The following is a 14,914-nucleotide window of genomic DNA, read 5'->3' as shown; positions in this document are numbered from 1 at the left end:
GCCATTCTCTTTTAAAAACTTCATAAAATGTGAAACTAACTTACCAACGACATAATTGAATTTGTATCCTCGTTGTTGGGAGCGAATAAAATCTTTCCTTGTATGATAGGCTTAACGGATTCCCATGTAATTTTACCATAATTTGATCGGGTTACATCTAGATAAAGCTTTTTACAATAAGGAGCTGAAATTAAAATAAAAAACATTTTTCATTTCCTAAAAAAAAATAATACAGCGTTTCAATAAAACTTACTTGGCATAGAATTAATTTCATCATCATTAGCTTTGGAAAAATCTTGTGATTCCAAAATATCAGAAACTAATGGTATGGTATCAATGCTAGGGAATGGATAACCACAAATTAAATTGCCAGCCTTAACGAATGTTTGACGATCTATAAAACCAAAAACAAAGATGACAAATTTCAAGTGGTTTTTAAAAAGGAATTAAAAAAATCAAAATCCATAGAAATGAAAAGAATTTTTTAAAATAAATATAAAAATTAAAAAAAATCTATTTTTTATCCAGATTTTGAGTAATTAACATACTTGAAAATAATTGTTTTATGTCGAAGGTGCCATTTAATGCTTTCTCCACTTCAGGGATCATATCCACTACCTTTTCGATATTAGCTGAAAATATAATTTATATTATTATTATTATTTTAAATATATTTAATTTGGTTAGTCCATAACTTACCTCGTATTTCACCAAAATGTGAATTTGTTACTAACGTTGTTACTGCACTAATAAAGTTAGCCTTTTGTGGTAATTCAACTAAAATTTTGAACAATCCTTCGTCATTGATGAAAATTTGAACGATATCGATGATAGGTTTCACCCTGTAATTAAATTTGATTAATTTGTTTGTAAAATAAAAAATGGGCAAAAATCAATAAATAAAAATTCGTTAAATAAAAAATGTAAACGCATCAAAACGTTAGTTTTTCTTTGTAGCTCTCCGAAAAGTTCAAGCTTTCATCTCCAAAAAAAAAAGTTTAAAATAAAATGATTATTTAAGAGCTTTCTAGATTTGTATCTGGCGTTTTCTTTTCAATGATCCAATTGATAAAGTTCCTTAATCTTCGTTATCCACAAAACTCGTATAATAATTAATTATAAAAAAAAAATTATTAAATCAAGAGATGTTCTTTTCTGAAGAACGAATATCACACATCTTGTTATTTCGTATTAAACATTTAATATAGTTTTATACAATACGAAAACATCCTAAATTTTCCCTTACTAAATTGTATACAAATTTTTTGGAATTTGTTGGAAAAAACTACTATTTCTGTTCTTTATTTTTGTTCTACCCAAAAGTTTTATCGTTTTTAAGAAACGGAAACATATGTTTGCAACTCATGTTGTTTGTTTTCTTTAAACGAAGTTTCTTTAAATGTGTTTTGTGTGTGCATTACACACTGGTCTATAAATAGATCTACTTGGCTGTATGCGTTACTTGAGTTCTCATGACTATAGCGATATTTATGTGTTAGTGAAAGATCTACAGAACGCAGTGGATAGTCTGTTCGCTTACAAAGCGAATGGTCCGTTGTTTGATTCTCCATCCGGGCAAAAGTAATGAATCCTTAAATATGTTTCATGAGGATAAGGTTTTTTTTAGACGGAGAAGATGGAATATTTTAATTTCAAAAATATTGTTTCCTTTCCAAACATAAAACATTTGCGGTAATTATATTACATGTTCCCCTCCACATATAACATTATGCTCTTGAAACATGTTTGAGATATTCATATCCATTTTCATGGTGAGGTATTCTAGGTTTAAAATACTGAGCCCCCTTTCAAAAAATTGGGCAAAAAAATTGTCCGGTCCATATCCACAGTTGCCACAGTTGGTAGAATTCTACCAAAAATGGTAGATTTTTTACTTTTGGTAGATTGGTACAATTCTTGATGTTTTGGTGGATTTTCAATTTTTTGCAGAAATAAAATTTTGACAAAAATTCCTAAAGAAATAAAATTTTGAAAAATTTTGTAAAGAAATAAAATTTTTAAAAATTTTGTATAGAAATAAAATATTGAAAAATTTTGTATAGAAATACAATTTTGAAAAATGTTGTATAGATATAAAATTTTAAAAATAGAAAGAGGAAAGAAAGAAAAATTTGAATTTTCTTAAAGAAATAAATTTTGACAAAATTTTCTATAGAAATAAAATTTTTGGCAAAATGTTCTTTTTCGTCCACAAAAAAACACCCAATGTGAATAACAATCCTGAACACGGATTCCACAGTTGATAGAATTCTACCAAAAAATGTAGATTTTTTGCTGTTTGGTAGATTCTTAAAATTCTTGATGTTTTGGTAGATTTAGGAAAGAGGTATTTCATAAATTTTCTATAGAAATTATAAACTTATTATAGAAATAAAAATAAAATTTTGACAAAATTTTCTATAGAAATAAAATTTTGACAAAATTAGAAATAAAATTTTGACAAAATTTTCTATAGAAAAAAATTTTTGCAAATTTTTCTATAGAAACAAAATTGTTGGCAATATTTTCTATAGAAATAAAATTTTGGCAAAATTTTCTATAGAAATATAATTGTTGGCAAAATTTTCTATAGAAATAAAATTTAGAAAAAATTTTCTATAGAAATAAAATTTTGGCAATATTTTCTATAGAAATAAAATTTTGGTAAAAATTTTCTATAAAAATAAAATTTTGACAAGATTTTCTATAAAAATAATAAGGGAGCCACCGTGGTGCAATGGTTAGCATGCCCGCCTTGCATACACAAGGTCGTGGGTTCGATTCCTGCTACGACCGAACACCAAAAAAGTTTTTCAGCGGTGGATTATCCCACCTCAGTAATGCTGGTGACATTTCTGAGGGTTCAAAACTTCTCTAAGTGGTTTCACTGGAATGTGGAACGCCGTTCGGACTCGGCTATAAAAAGGAGGTCCCTTGTCATTGAGCTTAACATGGAATCGGGCAGCACTCAGTGATAAGAGAGAAGTTCACCACTGTGGTATCACAATGGACTGAATAGTCTAAGTGAGCCTGATACATCGGGCTGCCACATAACCTAACCTAACCTAACCTATAAAAATAAGCTAACCATTGCACCACGGTGGCTCCCTCCACCATGGATTTCAAGAAACTTGTACTAAAGACTGTCATCCACAATCGAATTACTTGGGTTGCGGTAACACTTGCCGATGGCAAGGTATCTTAAAAATTCTTAACACCGTGTTCTCAATTGTAAGTTAGTCCATACGGGGTATATTAAACAAAACAGGCCGATTAAATACGTAAATAATTCAGTTGGACAAATTTTTCTATAGAAATAAAATTTTGACAAAATTTTCTATAGAAATAAAATTTTGACAAAATTTTCTATAGCAATAAAATTTGAAAAAAAAATCTATAGAAATAAAATTTTGACAAAATTTTCTATAGAAATAAAATCTTGACAAAATTTTGTATAGTAATAAAATTTTGACAAAATTTCCTATAGAAATAAAATTGTTGGCAAAATTTTCTATAGAAATAAAATTTTGACAAAATTTTCTATAGCAATAAAATTTTGGCAAAATTTTCTATACAAATAAAATTTTGGTAGATTATTTTTGGGGATCGGCTTTATATAACTATAGACCGACATGGACCAATTTTGGCATGGTTGTTAGCGGTCATATACTAGCGCAATGTACCAAATTTCACCACGAACCAAATTTCAACAGGGTCGCATGAATTTTTCTCCTCCAATAGCTCCGGAGGTCAAATCTGGGGATCGGTTTAAATGGGGGCTACATATAATTATGGACCAATATGGGCCAATTCCTGCATGGTTGCCAGAGACCATATACTAACACCACGTGCCAAATTTCAACCGGATCGGGTGAATTTTGCTCCTCCAAGAGGCTCCGCAAGCCAAATCTGAGCGTCGGTTTATATGGGGGCTATACGTAAAAGTGGACCGATATGGCCCATTTGCAATACCATCCGACCTACATCAATAACAACTACTTGTACCGAGTTTCAGGTCGATAGCTTGTTTCGTTCGGAAGTTAGCGTGATTTCAACAGACGGACGGACTGACATGCTTTGATCGATTCAGAATTTCACCACGACCCAGAATACATATACTTTATGGGGTCTTAGTGCAATATTTCGATGTGTTACAAACGGAACACATCGAAATATACCCTCCTCCTATGGTGGAGGGTATAAAAATTGAAATTATGAGACCATTTTTCTACTATACGTCTCTAATAAATGGACATTCGTACAAAAACTATAGTTGATTTAATTTAGGATTTTTTTGTGTTTGTTTTTTCTCACACTTCGTAAACCCATTTGGTAAAAATCAAAAACATTTGTTTAAATATACTTACGGTGATTTTGGCAGATATTCATATTCATCATAGACATCTGTAGATTTACACTTATTTTCAAGTGTGCAAAGGTATGACAGCATACCAGGAAGCGTTTGATGAACTGTGGGCAATTGACGTGTGGGAAATTGGCATGAATCTTTGTGAATAGGAGTAAATTTGAGACGAATCAAATACGGGAGAAGGAATATTACTAAGGGCCACAATAATTGCAAACCCATTAGCCACTGAAAAGAACAAACGGACCAATTGATATAAGGATAATAAAAAAACTAAAAAAAAACGTCTTACCTTTTGTCTCCATCTTACTAGGAAATCTTTTCGTAAGATAGCCTGGATTTGACTCCAACTTATGTTGGCCTTTAAGTATTTCATGGTTTAACAGAGAGTCAACCAGCCTTTGGTATATTTAGCAGATTTTATAAAAAGTCTTTGGTATAGTTAATGATGTATTTATCATATTTTCGGAATCGTTACGTTGATGTGGGGACCATTAAGATCAATTTGTTGCTATAGTTGGAAGATGTCTGGAATGAAAAACAAAGAAGATTGTCTTTAATAAAATTGTTTGAGTAAACATATAATATATATGGCTCCGAATCAACACCAAAACCCTTAAGGGAAGGTCAAAATCTATGGATCCAAGTAAACTTGTTTTTGAGTGGATAGTTCGCTCTGCCCGAGTCCGAACGGCGTTTCACATTGCTGTGAAACTACTTAGAGATGCTTTCCAACACTCAGAAATATCACTAGCAGTACTTAGAGGGGAGCCACCGTGGTGCAATGGTTAGCATGCCCGCCTTGCATACACAAGGTCGTGGGTTCGATTCCTGCTTCGACCGAACACCACAAGTTTTTCAGAGGTGGATTATCCTACCTCAGTAATGCTGGTGACATTTCTGAGGGTTACAAAGCTTCTATAAGTGGTTTCACTGCAATGTGGAACGCCGTTCGGACTCGGCTATAAAAAGGAGGTCCCTTGTCATTGAGCTTAACATGGAATCGTGCAGCACTCAGTGATAAGAAAGAAGTTCACCAATGTGGTATCAGAATGGACTGAATAGTCTAAGTGAGCCTGATACATCGGGCTGCCACCTAACCTAACCTAACCTAGAGGGGATAATTCACGGCTAAAAAAACTTTTTGGTGTTTGGTCGAAACTGCACTGATAAAAATATTTACGTGATATTAAAGATTATGCAACCTAAATTTTAGAATGCACAATTTACAAAATATTAAGGATAAATTTAATTAAAATAAAGACATTTTAATTGAAACAAAGTTTATAATCTTTACTTCAAATATTTTTTTTCATTAAATTTAGGACACAAATTTTGTAAATTTGAGTCCCTCCGTTAAAGTCCCATGTCTTTGAACTAAGGCTAATTTTCCTTAAAGTAAATAAACACATTTTTGATTTAAAGATATTGTCCTTAAATTAACTGAAATATTGAATCTTTAGATTTAAGATAAAAAAGCTTCAAATTTAGGCTATGACTTATTTTGAGGATTTAGCATCTTTGGTTTAAAGTTTTTTTTTTTTGAATTAAAAAACTGTTTTCTTTGAGGTATCCGTTATAATTTGAATTGTTAAACTGGCATTTGTTTGTACGTAAATAGCTTTTTTAATATAACGCGAAAAGAAAATGAGAAATCGATAAATGAGATCTGAATCCAAATTTTAATTTTTTAATTTTATTGATCCTAGATTTTAAGGCCACATATGTCGCTAAAAATGTCTTTATTTTAAAGAAGCCGCATCTTTGGATCGGAATCAATACCACAATGCTTAAGAGAAGGTCAAAATCTTTGGATCCAAGTAAACTTTTTTTTGAGTGTGGTATTGAACCCATGACCCAAATTTTAATTTTCTAATTTTATTGATCCTAGATTTTAAGGCCACATATGTCGCTAAAAATGTCTTTATTTTAAAGAAGCCGCATCTTTGGCTCGGAATCAATACCACAATGCTTAAGAGAAGGTCAAAATCTTTGGATCCAAGTAAACTTTTTTTTGAGTGTGGTATTGAACCCATGACCCTTTGTATGTAAGGCGGGCATGCTAACCATTGTATCACGTTTATGAAATCACATGCAAATTAACTACGTTTATAAAATCAAATGCCATGTTTATGAAATCAAATGTAAATTAATCGGTAACTGCGATTTTTCGGTTCTAAAAGAAAAATGAAAATTTTTAAAGAGGCCGCATAGAAAACAATATCAAAATCCTTAAGGAAAGGTCAATATCATAGGATCCAAGTAAACTTCCGATATTTACATTTTATGTATGACCAATAATTATTAATAACCTAATATAGACGCTTTGCAAACCAATCCCTCAGTTTTGACTTTATGAATATTTCTTTAGGCGGCCCCATTTTCATAAAATTTCATAAGTCAAGAAGTTCTCAATTTCAATGCAATCTAAGTCAAGAAGTTCACTTTTTTATCTGCTAAAACTTTTGGCTGAAGAAATTCTTAATATGTCAATAACATATTAATTGAAATAGTTGATCATTGTTAGAACATCCATTCCACGTTACGAGTTGTACAATAAATCTTTAATTCAATTTGGCATAGCATACTTCTGGGCTGATTGAGAATTATTCCCTTTGTTATTCAAATTGCATGCGTAAATCTAAAATTCTGATAAGCTTGGTTGTTTGAGAATAAAAAGTATTTGATGATTTTTAGCTGATAACATAATTTGTTCATTATATTATTCATATAATCTGCAGTTAGGGGACATTGACATATAAAGGAAATCGAGATTAATATTAAAGAATATTTGTAACAGTTTGAAATTCAGTGTTGTCAGTATATTCCTAACTCTTGTCCCCAAATCAAAACGCTTTCGTCCACAAATTAACACCCAATTTGAACCGAATAACAATCCGGAACACGGTTTCCACAGTTGATAGAATTCTACCAAAAAAGGTAGATTTTTTGCTGTTTGGTAGATTCGTAGAATTCTTGATGTTTTGGTAGATTTCGGAAAGAGGTATTTCTTAAATTTTCTATAGAAATACAATTCTGACAAAATTTATTATAGAAATTATAAATCTTTTATAGAAATAAAAATAAAATTTTGACAAAATTTTCTATAGAAATAAAATTGTGACAAAATTAGAAATAAAATTTTAACAAAATTTTCTATAGAAATAAAATTTTGACAAAATTTTCTTTAGAAATAAAATTTTGACAAAATTTTCTATAGAAATAAAATTTTGACCAAATTTTCTGTGGAAATAAAAGTTTGACAAAAGTTTCTAAGAAATAAATTTTTGACAAAATTTTCTAAGAAATAAAATTTTTACAAAATTTTCTAAAGAAATAAAATTTTGACAAAGATTTCTATAGAAATAAAACTTTGACAAAAATAGAAAAAAATTTTGACAAAATTTTCTATAGAAATAAAATTTTGACAGAATTGTCTAAAGAAATAAAATTTTGACAAAATTTTCAATAGAAATAAAATTTTGACAAAATTTTCTATAGAAATAACATTTTGAAAAAATTTTCTATAGAAATAATTTTTTTTTTCTGTGGAAATAAAATTTTGACAAAATATTCTATAGAAATAAATTTTTGACAAAATTTTCTATAGAAATAAAAACTTGACAAAGTTTTCTATAGAAATATTATTTTGATAAAATTTCCGAGAACAGCAACATATCAATAAAAAAAAGTAATGAAAAACAACAACACCAGCATTTTCCATTAGTCCATGACCTCAAGCCAAACGAATAATCCCAAAATTATAGAAATAACATTTTGACAAAATTTTCTATAGAAATAAAATTTTGACAAAATTTTCTATAGAAATAAAATTTTGACCAAATTTTCTGTGGAAATAAAAGCTTGACAAAATTTTCTAAGAAATAAATTTTTCACAAAATTTTCCATGAAATAAAATTTTGACAAAATATCCTATAGAAATAAAATTTTTTCAAAATTTTTTATAGATATAAAATTTTGACAAAATTTTCTATAGAAATAAAATGTTGACAAAATGTTCTATAGAAATAAAATTTTGACAAAATATTCTATACAAATAAAATTTTGACAAACTTGTCTATAGAAATAAAATTTTGACAAAATTTTCAATAGAAATAAAATTTTGACAAAATTTTCTATAGAATTAAAAATTTGACAAAGTTTTCTATAGAAATAAAATTTTGACAAAATTTTCTATAGAAATGAAATTTTGACAAAATTTTCAATAGAAATAAAATGTTGACGAAATTTTCTGTAGAAATAAAAATTTGACAAATTTTTCTTTAGAAATATTATTTTGATAAAATTTCCGAGAACAGCAACATTTCAATAAAAAAGTAATGAAAAACAACAACACCAGTATTTTTCATTAGTCCATGACCTCAAGCCAAACGAATAATCCCAAAATTGTAGAAATAACATTTTGCCAAATTTTCTATAGAAATAAAATTTTGACCAAAATTTCTATAGAAATAAAATTTTGAAACAAAATTTTCTATATACGTCTTGATTTGATTATATGTGCACATATCACTTTATTTTGTATTCAATCATGAAATTTATTAATCCAATCAATTTGAATTTTAAAAATTAATCGATTTAATTGAAAAAGTAATTGATACATGTAAAAGGAGCCACCGTGGTGTATACATAATTTAAATCCCAGTTTCGACCAAACATCAAAAAAATTTTCAGTTGTAGATTATTTTTCAAATTTCAATTAAATATCAATAGGAAAAAATTTCGTAATTTTTTTTCTATGTGGTGTAAGATAACATCAAATAATAATATTTAATTTTTGTTCAATATTTTCTAAAAATTCAATCAAAGTATTAATTGGCAAAATTTAAAAAAAAAATTCTATGTGTTGTAAGGTATAATAACATCAAGTAATACACTTTTTATAGTCATCGATTTTATTTCCATGCTTTACGCTATAAAACTTAATTCCAAACCCGAAATATTATAATGAAAATGGCCCATATATAAATATCAGTTTAGTATAATTTTCGAAAGCCACATGTCTATATAAAGGGTGATTCTTTTGAGGTTAGGATTTTCATGCATTAGTATTTGACAGATCACGTGGGATTTCAGACATGGTGTCAAAGAGAAAGATGCTCAGTATGCTTTGACATTTCATCATGAATAGACTTACTAACGAGCAACGCTTGCAAATCATTGAATTTTATTACCAAAATCAGTGTTCGGTTCGAAATGTGTTTCGCGCTTTACGTCCGATTTATGGTCTACATAATCGACCAAGTGAGCAAACAATTAATGCGATTGTGACCAAGTTTCGCACTCAGTTTACTTTATTGGACATTAAACCAACCACACGAATGCGTACAGTGCGTACAGAAGAGAATATTGCGTCTGTTTCTGAGAGTGTTGCTGAAGACCGTGAAATGTCGATTCGTCGCCGTTCGCAGCAATTGGGTTTGTGTTATTCGACCACATGGAAGATTTTACGCAAATATCTTGGTGTAAAACCGTATAAAATACAGCTCGTGCAAGAACTGAAGCCGAACGATCTGCCACAACGTCGAATTTTCAGTGAATGGGCCCTAGAAAAGTTGGCAGAAAATCCGCTTTTTTATCGACAAATTTTGTTCAGCGATGAGGCTCATTTCTGGTTGAATGGCTACGTAAATAAGCAAAATTGCCGCATTTGGAGTGAAGAGCAACCAGAAGCCGTTCAAGAACTGCCCATGCATCCCGAAAAATGCACTGTTTGGTGTGGTTTGTACGCTGGTGGAATCATTGGACCGTATTTTTTCAAAGATGCTGTTGGACGCAACGTTACGGTGAATGGCGATCGCTATCGTTCGATGCTAACAAACTTTTTGTTGCCAAAAATGGAAGAACTGAACTTGGTTGACATGTGGTTTCAACAAGATGGCGCTACATGCCACACAGCTCGCGATTCTATGGCCATTTTGAGGGAAAACTTCGGAGAACAATTCATCTCAAGAAATGGACCGGTAAGTTGGCCACCAAGATCATGCGATTTGACGCCTTTAGACTATTTTTTGTGGGGCTACGTCAAGTCTAAAGTCTACAGAAATAAGCCAGCAACTATTCCAGCTTTGGAAGACAACATTTCCGAAGAAATTCGGGCTATTCCGGCCGAAATGCTCGAAAAAGTTGCCCAAAATTGGACTTTCCGAATGGACCACCTAAGACGCAGCCGCGGTCAACATTTAAATGAAATTATCTTCAAAAAGTAAATGTCATGGACCAATCTAACGTTTCAAATAAAGAACCGATGAGATTTTGCAAATTTTATGCGTTTTTTTTTTTAAAAGTTATCAAGCTCTTAACAAATCACCCTTTACCTCTCCATTATTATGTACACATATCTATACATTTCTATTTCAATTTAGGTTAATTCGATGGAACACTTATTTTCGGTATAAATTCTTGCCTATCATCTCACATGGCAATAGCCAATGAAATTGTAGTACAAATTATACAAAATTGCTAACAACATTTTTGTCACGATAAACAGATCAAATATCCGTAACCTTTGCATCTGGTTTTAACAGGTAGACCTGGATTGATGCGGTGATTTATTTACGTTATTTTAGTATATGACAGGTGTGATCTAAACAACAGTTTTAAATTAAGCGATTATTTGCAATCTCAATTTGATGCGTCAAACGAGGTCTACCTGTAGGTATATGAACATATTTTTTACTGTTTGTTTGGTAAACAATATTGACGGGAGAACAATATTGTTTTAATTTTATACACGAGTTTTTCATATTTTAATCCATATTTAATTGTATGCTTAAAACTATAACAAAAAATAGTTCAAATAGAATCTAAAGAAGAAACCTCATATTGTTTTTTTATGGTTATGTCATTTAAGAAATTTAGGTCCATTGCACACTGAAAAAAATATTGACGTGAGGCCAAAGATTTCAAGTCCTTAAAATACGAATGCAAATTTTGCTTAGCATAGAAGACGCATTTCTATAATATAAAGTTTTCTTTCTTGTCCAAAAGTCAATGAACTTTTCATTGAAGTCATGTTGTCCTTATAATTAAGTAATTTGACTTAAAAATGGGTATCACAATACGAAAGAAAACTTTTTTGGGGTAAGGTCAACTTGACTTTAATAACTAAAAAAAAATTCTTTAAAATTAATGAAATTATCTTTAAATTTGTTGTATTTTTGCATCTTGACTACAAAGCAAAAAATCTTTAAAAAATGGTGCATGTTTTTCAACACCTTATTTTAAAGACGTTTTTTACTTGAAACATAGCATAATTTCTACTGGAAGTCGAGTTCGCATTTGGAAAATATAGTTGTCGTTAACTCGTTTTTAAAGGACTTTGATTTTAACCAAACTCTGTTACAAACGCAGATGTCACGTCGATTTTGCAAAAAAGTAAATAGTTTTCCACAAATTAAAGAAAATGTATTAGACATATTTTTTCACTTTGAAAAGAAAATCGTAGTGTGAAGGAAAAAATTAGAATACAAAATTTCAAAAATGTGCCAAACTATGGGCGATTTATATTAGTAAAATTTACAAATTTTAAAAAAATTCTGAATTATTTTATGGGAGATATAATTTTAGTAAATCTCTATACAAATTTTTTTTGTTCAATCACGAAATTAATTGAACCATTTCCATTTATTAATTAAAATGTCTTCAATCACAAAAATGATAGTATCAATCGCAATTTGAATTGGGCATAAAATACTTGATTAAAATATTAATTTTCATAAAATTTCATAAGCAAATTTCATTTAATTTTTTAGTTGATTCAATTACAAATTTTATTGATGTTGATTGCAACACTCAATAAATTGTTTAATTAAAAACGTAACTATTTTCAATTACTTTATAAACGGACTTTATGTCTTTAGTTTGATTAAAAAATTGATTGCTTTAAATAAATTTTGAATTAAAAATTAAAAGAAACAAGTATATACGGCCGTAAGTTCGGCTAGGCCGAATCTTATGTACCCTCCACCATGGAGGGTACATGGCTAGGCCGAATCTTATGTACCCTCCACATTGGATTGAAACTTCTACGAAAGACTGTCATCCACAATCGAATTATTTGGGTTGTGGTATCTTAAAACTTCTTAACATCGTTTTCTAAATTGTGAGTTAGTCCATACGTGGTATATATTAGACAAAAAAGGTATGTATAGGTAAGTCTACAAATAATCACGAATCGATATGGACTTTTGCACGGTACGTAGAGAGCCAGAATTCAAACATGGGGGTCGCTTATATGGTGGCTATATACAATTATGAACTTGATATGGTACAATTTTAGTGTGATTGGGGATCGATTTATCTGTGGGCTATATATAACTATAGACCGATATTGACCTCGCTAGACATGGTTGTTAACGGCCATATACTAGCACAATGTACCAAATTTCAACTGAATCGGATGAAATTTGCTCTTCCAAGAACAAATCTCGGGATCGGTTTATATGGGGCCTATATATATGATTATGGACTGATATGGACCACTTTTGGCATGGTTGTTAAATATCATATACTACCACCTATATCTATATCTATCTATCTATATATAAATATATATATATATATATATATATATATATATATATATATATATATATATATATATATATATATATATATATATATATATATATATATATATATATATATATATATATATATATATATATATATATATATATATATATATATATATATGATTATGATTATGGACTGATATGGACCACTTCTGGCATGGTCGTTAGGTGAGGTTAGGTTATGTGGCAGCCCGATGTATCAGGTTCACTTAGACTGTTCAGTCCATTGTGAGTGCTGCCCGATTCCATGTTAAGCTCAATGGCAAGGGTCCTCCTGTTTATAGCCGAGTCCGAATGGCGTTCCACATTCCAGTGAAACCAATTAGAGAAGCTTTGAAACCTTCAGAAATGTCACCAGCATTACTGAGGTGGGATAATCCACCGCTGAAAAACTTTTTTGGTGTTCGGTCGTAGCAGGAATCGAACCCACGACCTTTTGTATGCAAGGCGGGCATGCTAACCATTGCACCACGGTGGCTCCCTTGGCATGGTTGTTAAATATCATATACTACCACCACGTACCAAATTTCAACCGAATCGGATGGATTTTGCTCTTCCAAGCGGCTCCGGAGCAGAGAATGAAGCCGCCGAGTCGCGCCGCCGATTTTAGCCGCCGCCGACCAGTTTCTTCCAGCCGAAGCCGCCGCCGAATATATCGACTCATCTCGACTCATAATTAGCCGCCAAGTAATCAAAATTATTGATTTAAATCAGAAAAATTTATTAATAATTGTTGTATTTTTTGTTAAAATGTTTAACTTTCAACCCAAAATCCATCAGTATCATGTTTCTATAATAGCTTTGCAACCATTTAGCTCAGAAAATGTAAATGAAATGAAAATTTGATTGTAAGTTTGGTTGTACAACTAATCTCATTACCATTCGGATTACCTCAAATCGATTTTATAATGGATAATTGTCCGCCGCCGAATAGACGAATTTATATCGGCTTAGTCATCAAGCCGCCGCCGCCGGAGGCAAAAAATTAGTGTCAGCCGCCGCCGGCAAAAATGGGTCGGCTTCATTCTCTGCTCCGGAGGTCAAATCTGGTGATCGGTTTATATGGGGGCTATATATAATTATTGACCGATGTGGACCAATTTTTGCACGGTTGTTAGAGATCATATGTTGACACCATATACCAAATTTCAGCCGGATCGGATGAAATTTGCTTCTCTTAGAGGATCCGCAAGCCAAATTTGGGGGTCCGTTTATATGGGGGCTATATATAATTATGGACCGATGTGGACCAATTTTTGCATGGTTGTTAGAGATCATATGCTGACACCATGTACCAAATTTAAGCCGGATCGGATGAAATTTGCTTCTCTTAGAGGCTCCGCAGGCCAAATCTGGGGATCGGTTTATATGGGGGCTATATATAATTATGTACCGATGTGGACCAATTTTTGCGTGGTTGTTAGAGACCATATGCTCACACCATGTACCAAATTTAAGCCGGATCGGATGAAATTTGCTTCTCTTAGAGGATTCGCAAGCCATATTTGGGGGTCCGTTTATATGGGGGCTATACGTAAATGTGGACCGATATGGCCTATTTGCAATACCATCCCACCTACATCAATAACAACTACTTGTGCCAAATCTCAAGTCGATAGCTTGCTTCGTTCGGAAGTTAGCGTGATTTCAACAGACGGACGGATAAACGGACGGACGGTCATGCTCAGATCGACTCAGAATTTCACCACGACCCAGAATATATATACTTTATAGGGTCTTAGAGCAATATTTCGATGTGTTACAAACGGAATGACAAAGTTAATATACCCCCCATCCTATGGTGGAGGGTTAAAAATTTTAAATTGTAAATTTTATTGTATAAATTAATTTATTAATTGAAAAATTTGTCATCTTGAATCAATTTTCACTTGTGTATAATATTTCCCCTTTTAAGTTCGTTTAACGAACGTACGCAAAAAATTATTACAGT

At 31.1% G+C, this 14,914-nt stretch overlaps 1 protein-coding gene across 3 annotated transcripts in view; it reads right to left on the bottom strand.

Moving 5' to 3' along the window:
* The window catches only part of ldd (lipid droplet defective), a 96,245-nt gene that overhangs the window by 27,196 nt on the left and 54,135 nt on the right, over positions 1-14,914 (bottom strand). For all 3 annotated transcript variants that reach the window (XM_075298949.1, XM_075298951.1, XM_075298950.1), the window contains 6 exons: positions 4,659-4,894; positions 4,368-4,594; positions 700-842; positions 549-632; positions 254-394; positions 45-184 (listed from right to left, as the gene is read on the bottom strand). In XM_075298949.1, the coding sequence (XP_075155064.1) occupies positions 45-184; positions 254-394; positions 549-632; positions 700-842; positions 4,368-4,594; positions 4,659-4,742 (819 nt within the window). In that variant the 5' untranslated portion in view covers positions 4,743-4,894. The remainder of the gene's footprint in view (positions 1-44; positions 185-253; positions 395-548; positions 633-699; positions 843-4,367; positions 4,595-4,658; positions 4,895-14,914) is intronic.

The sequence above is a fragment of the Haematobia irritans genome, chromosome 3 (assembly GCF_050003625.1).
Source record: "Haematobia irritans isolate KBUSLIRL chromosome 3, ASM5000362v1, whole genome shotgun sequence".
Classification (NCBI taxonomy): Eukaryota; Metazoa; Arthropoda; class Insecta; order Diptera; family Muscidae; genus Haematobia; species Haematobia irritans.
Note: the sequence above shows the minus strand (reverse complement) of the source record. Positions and strands in the feature narration are given on the sequence as shown.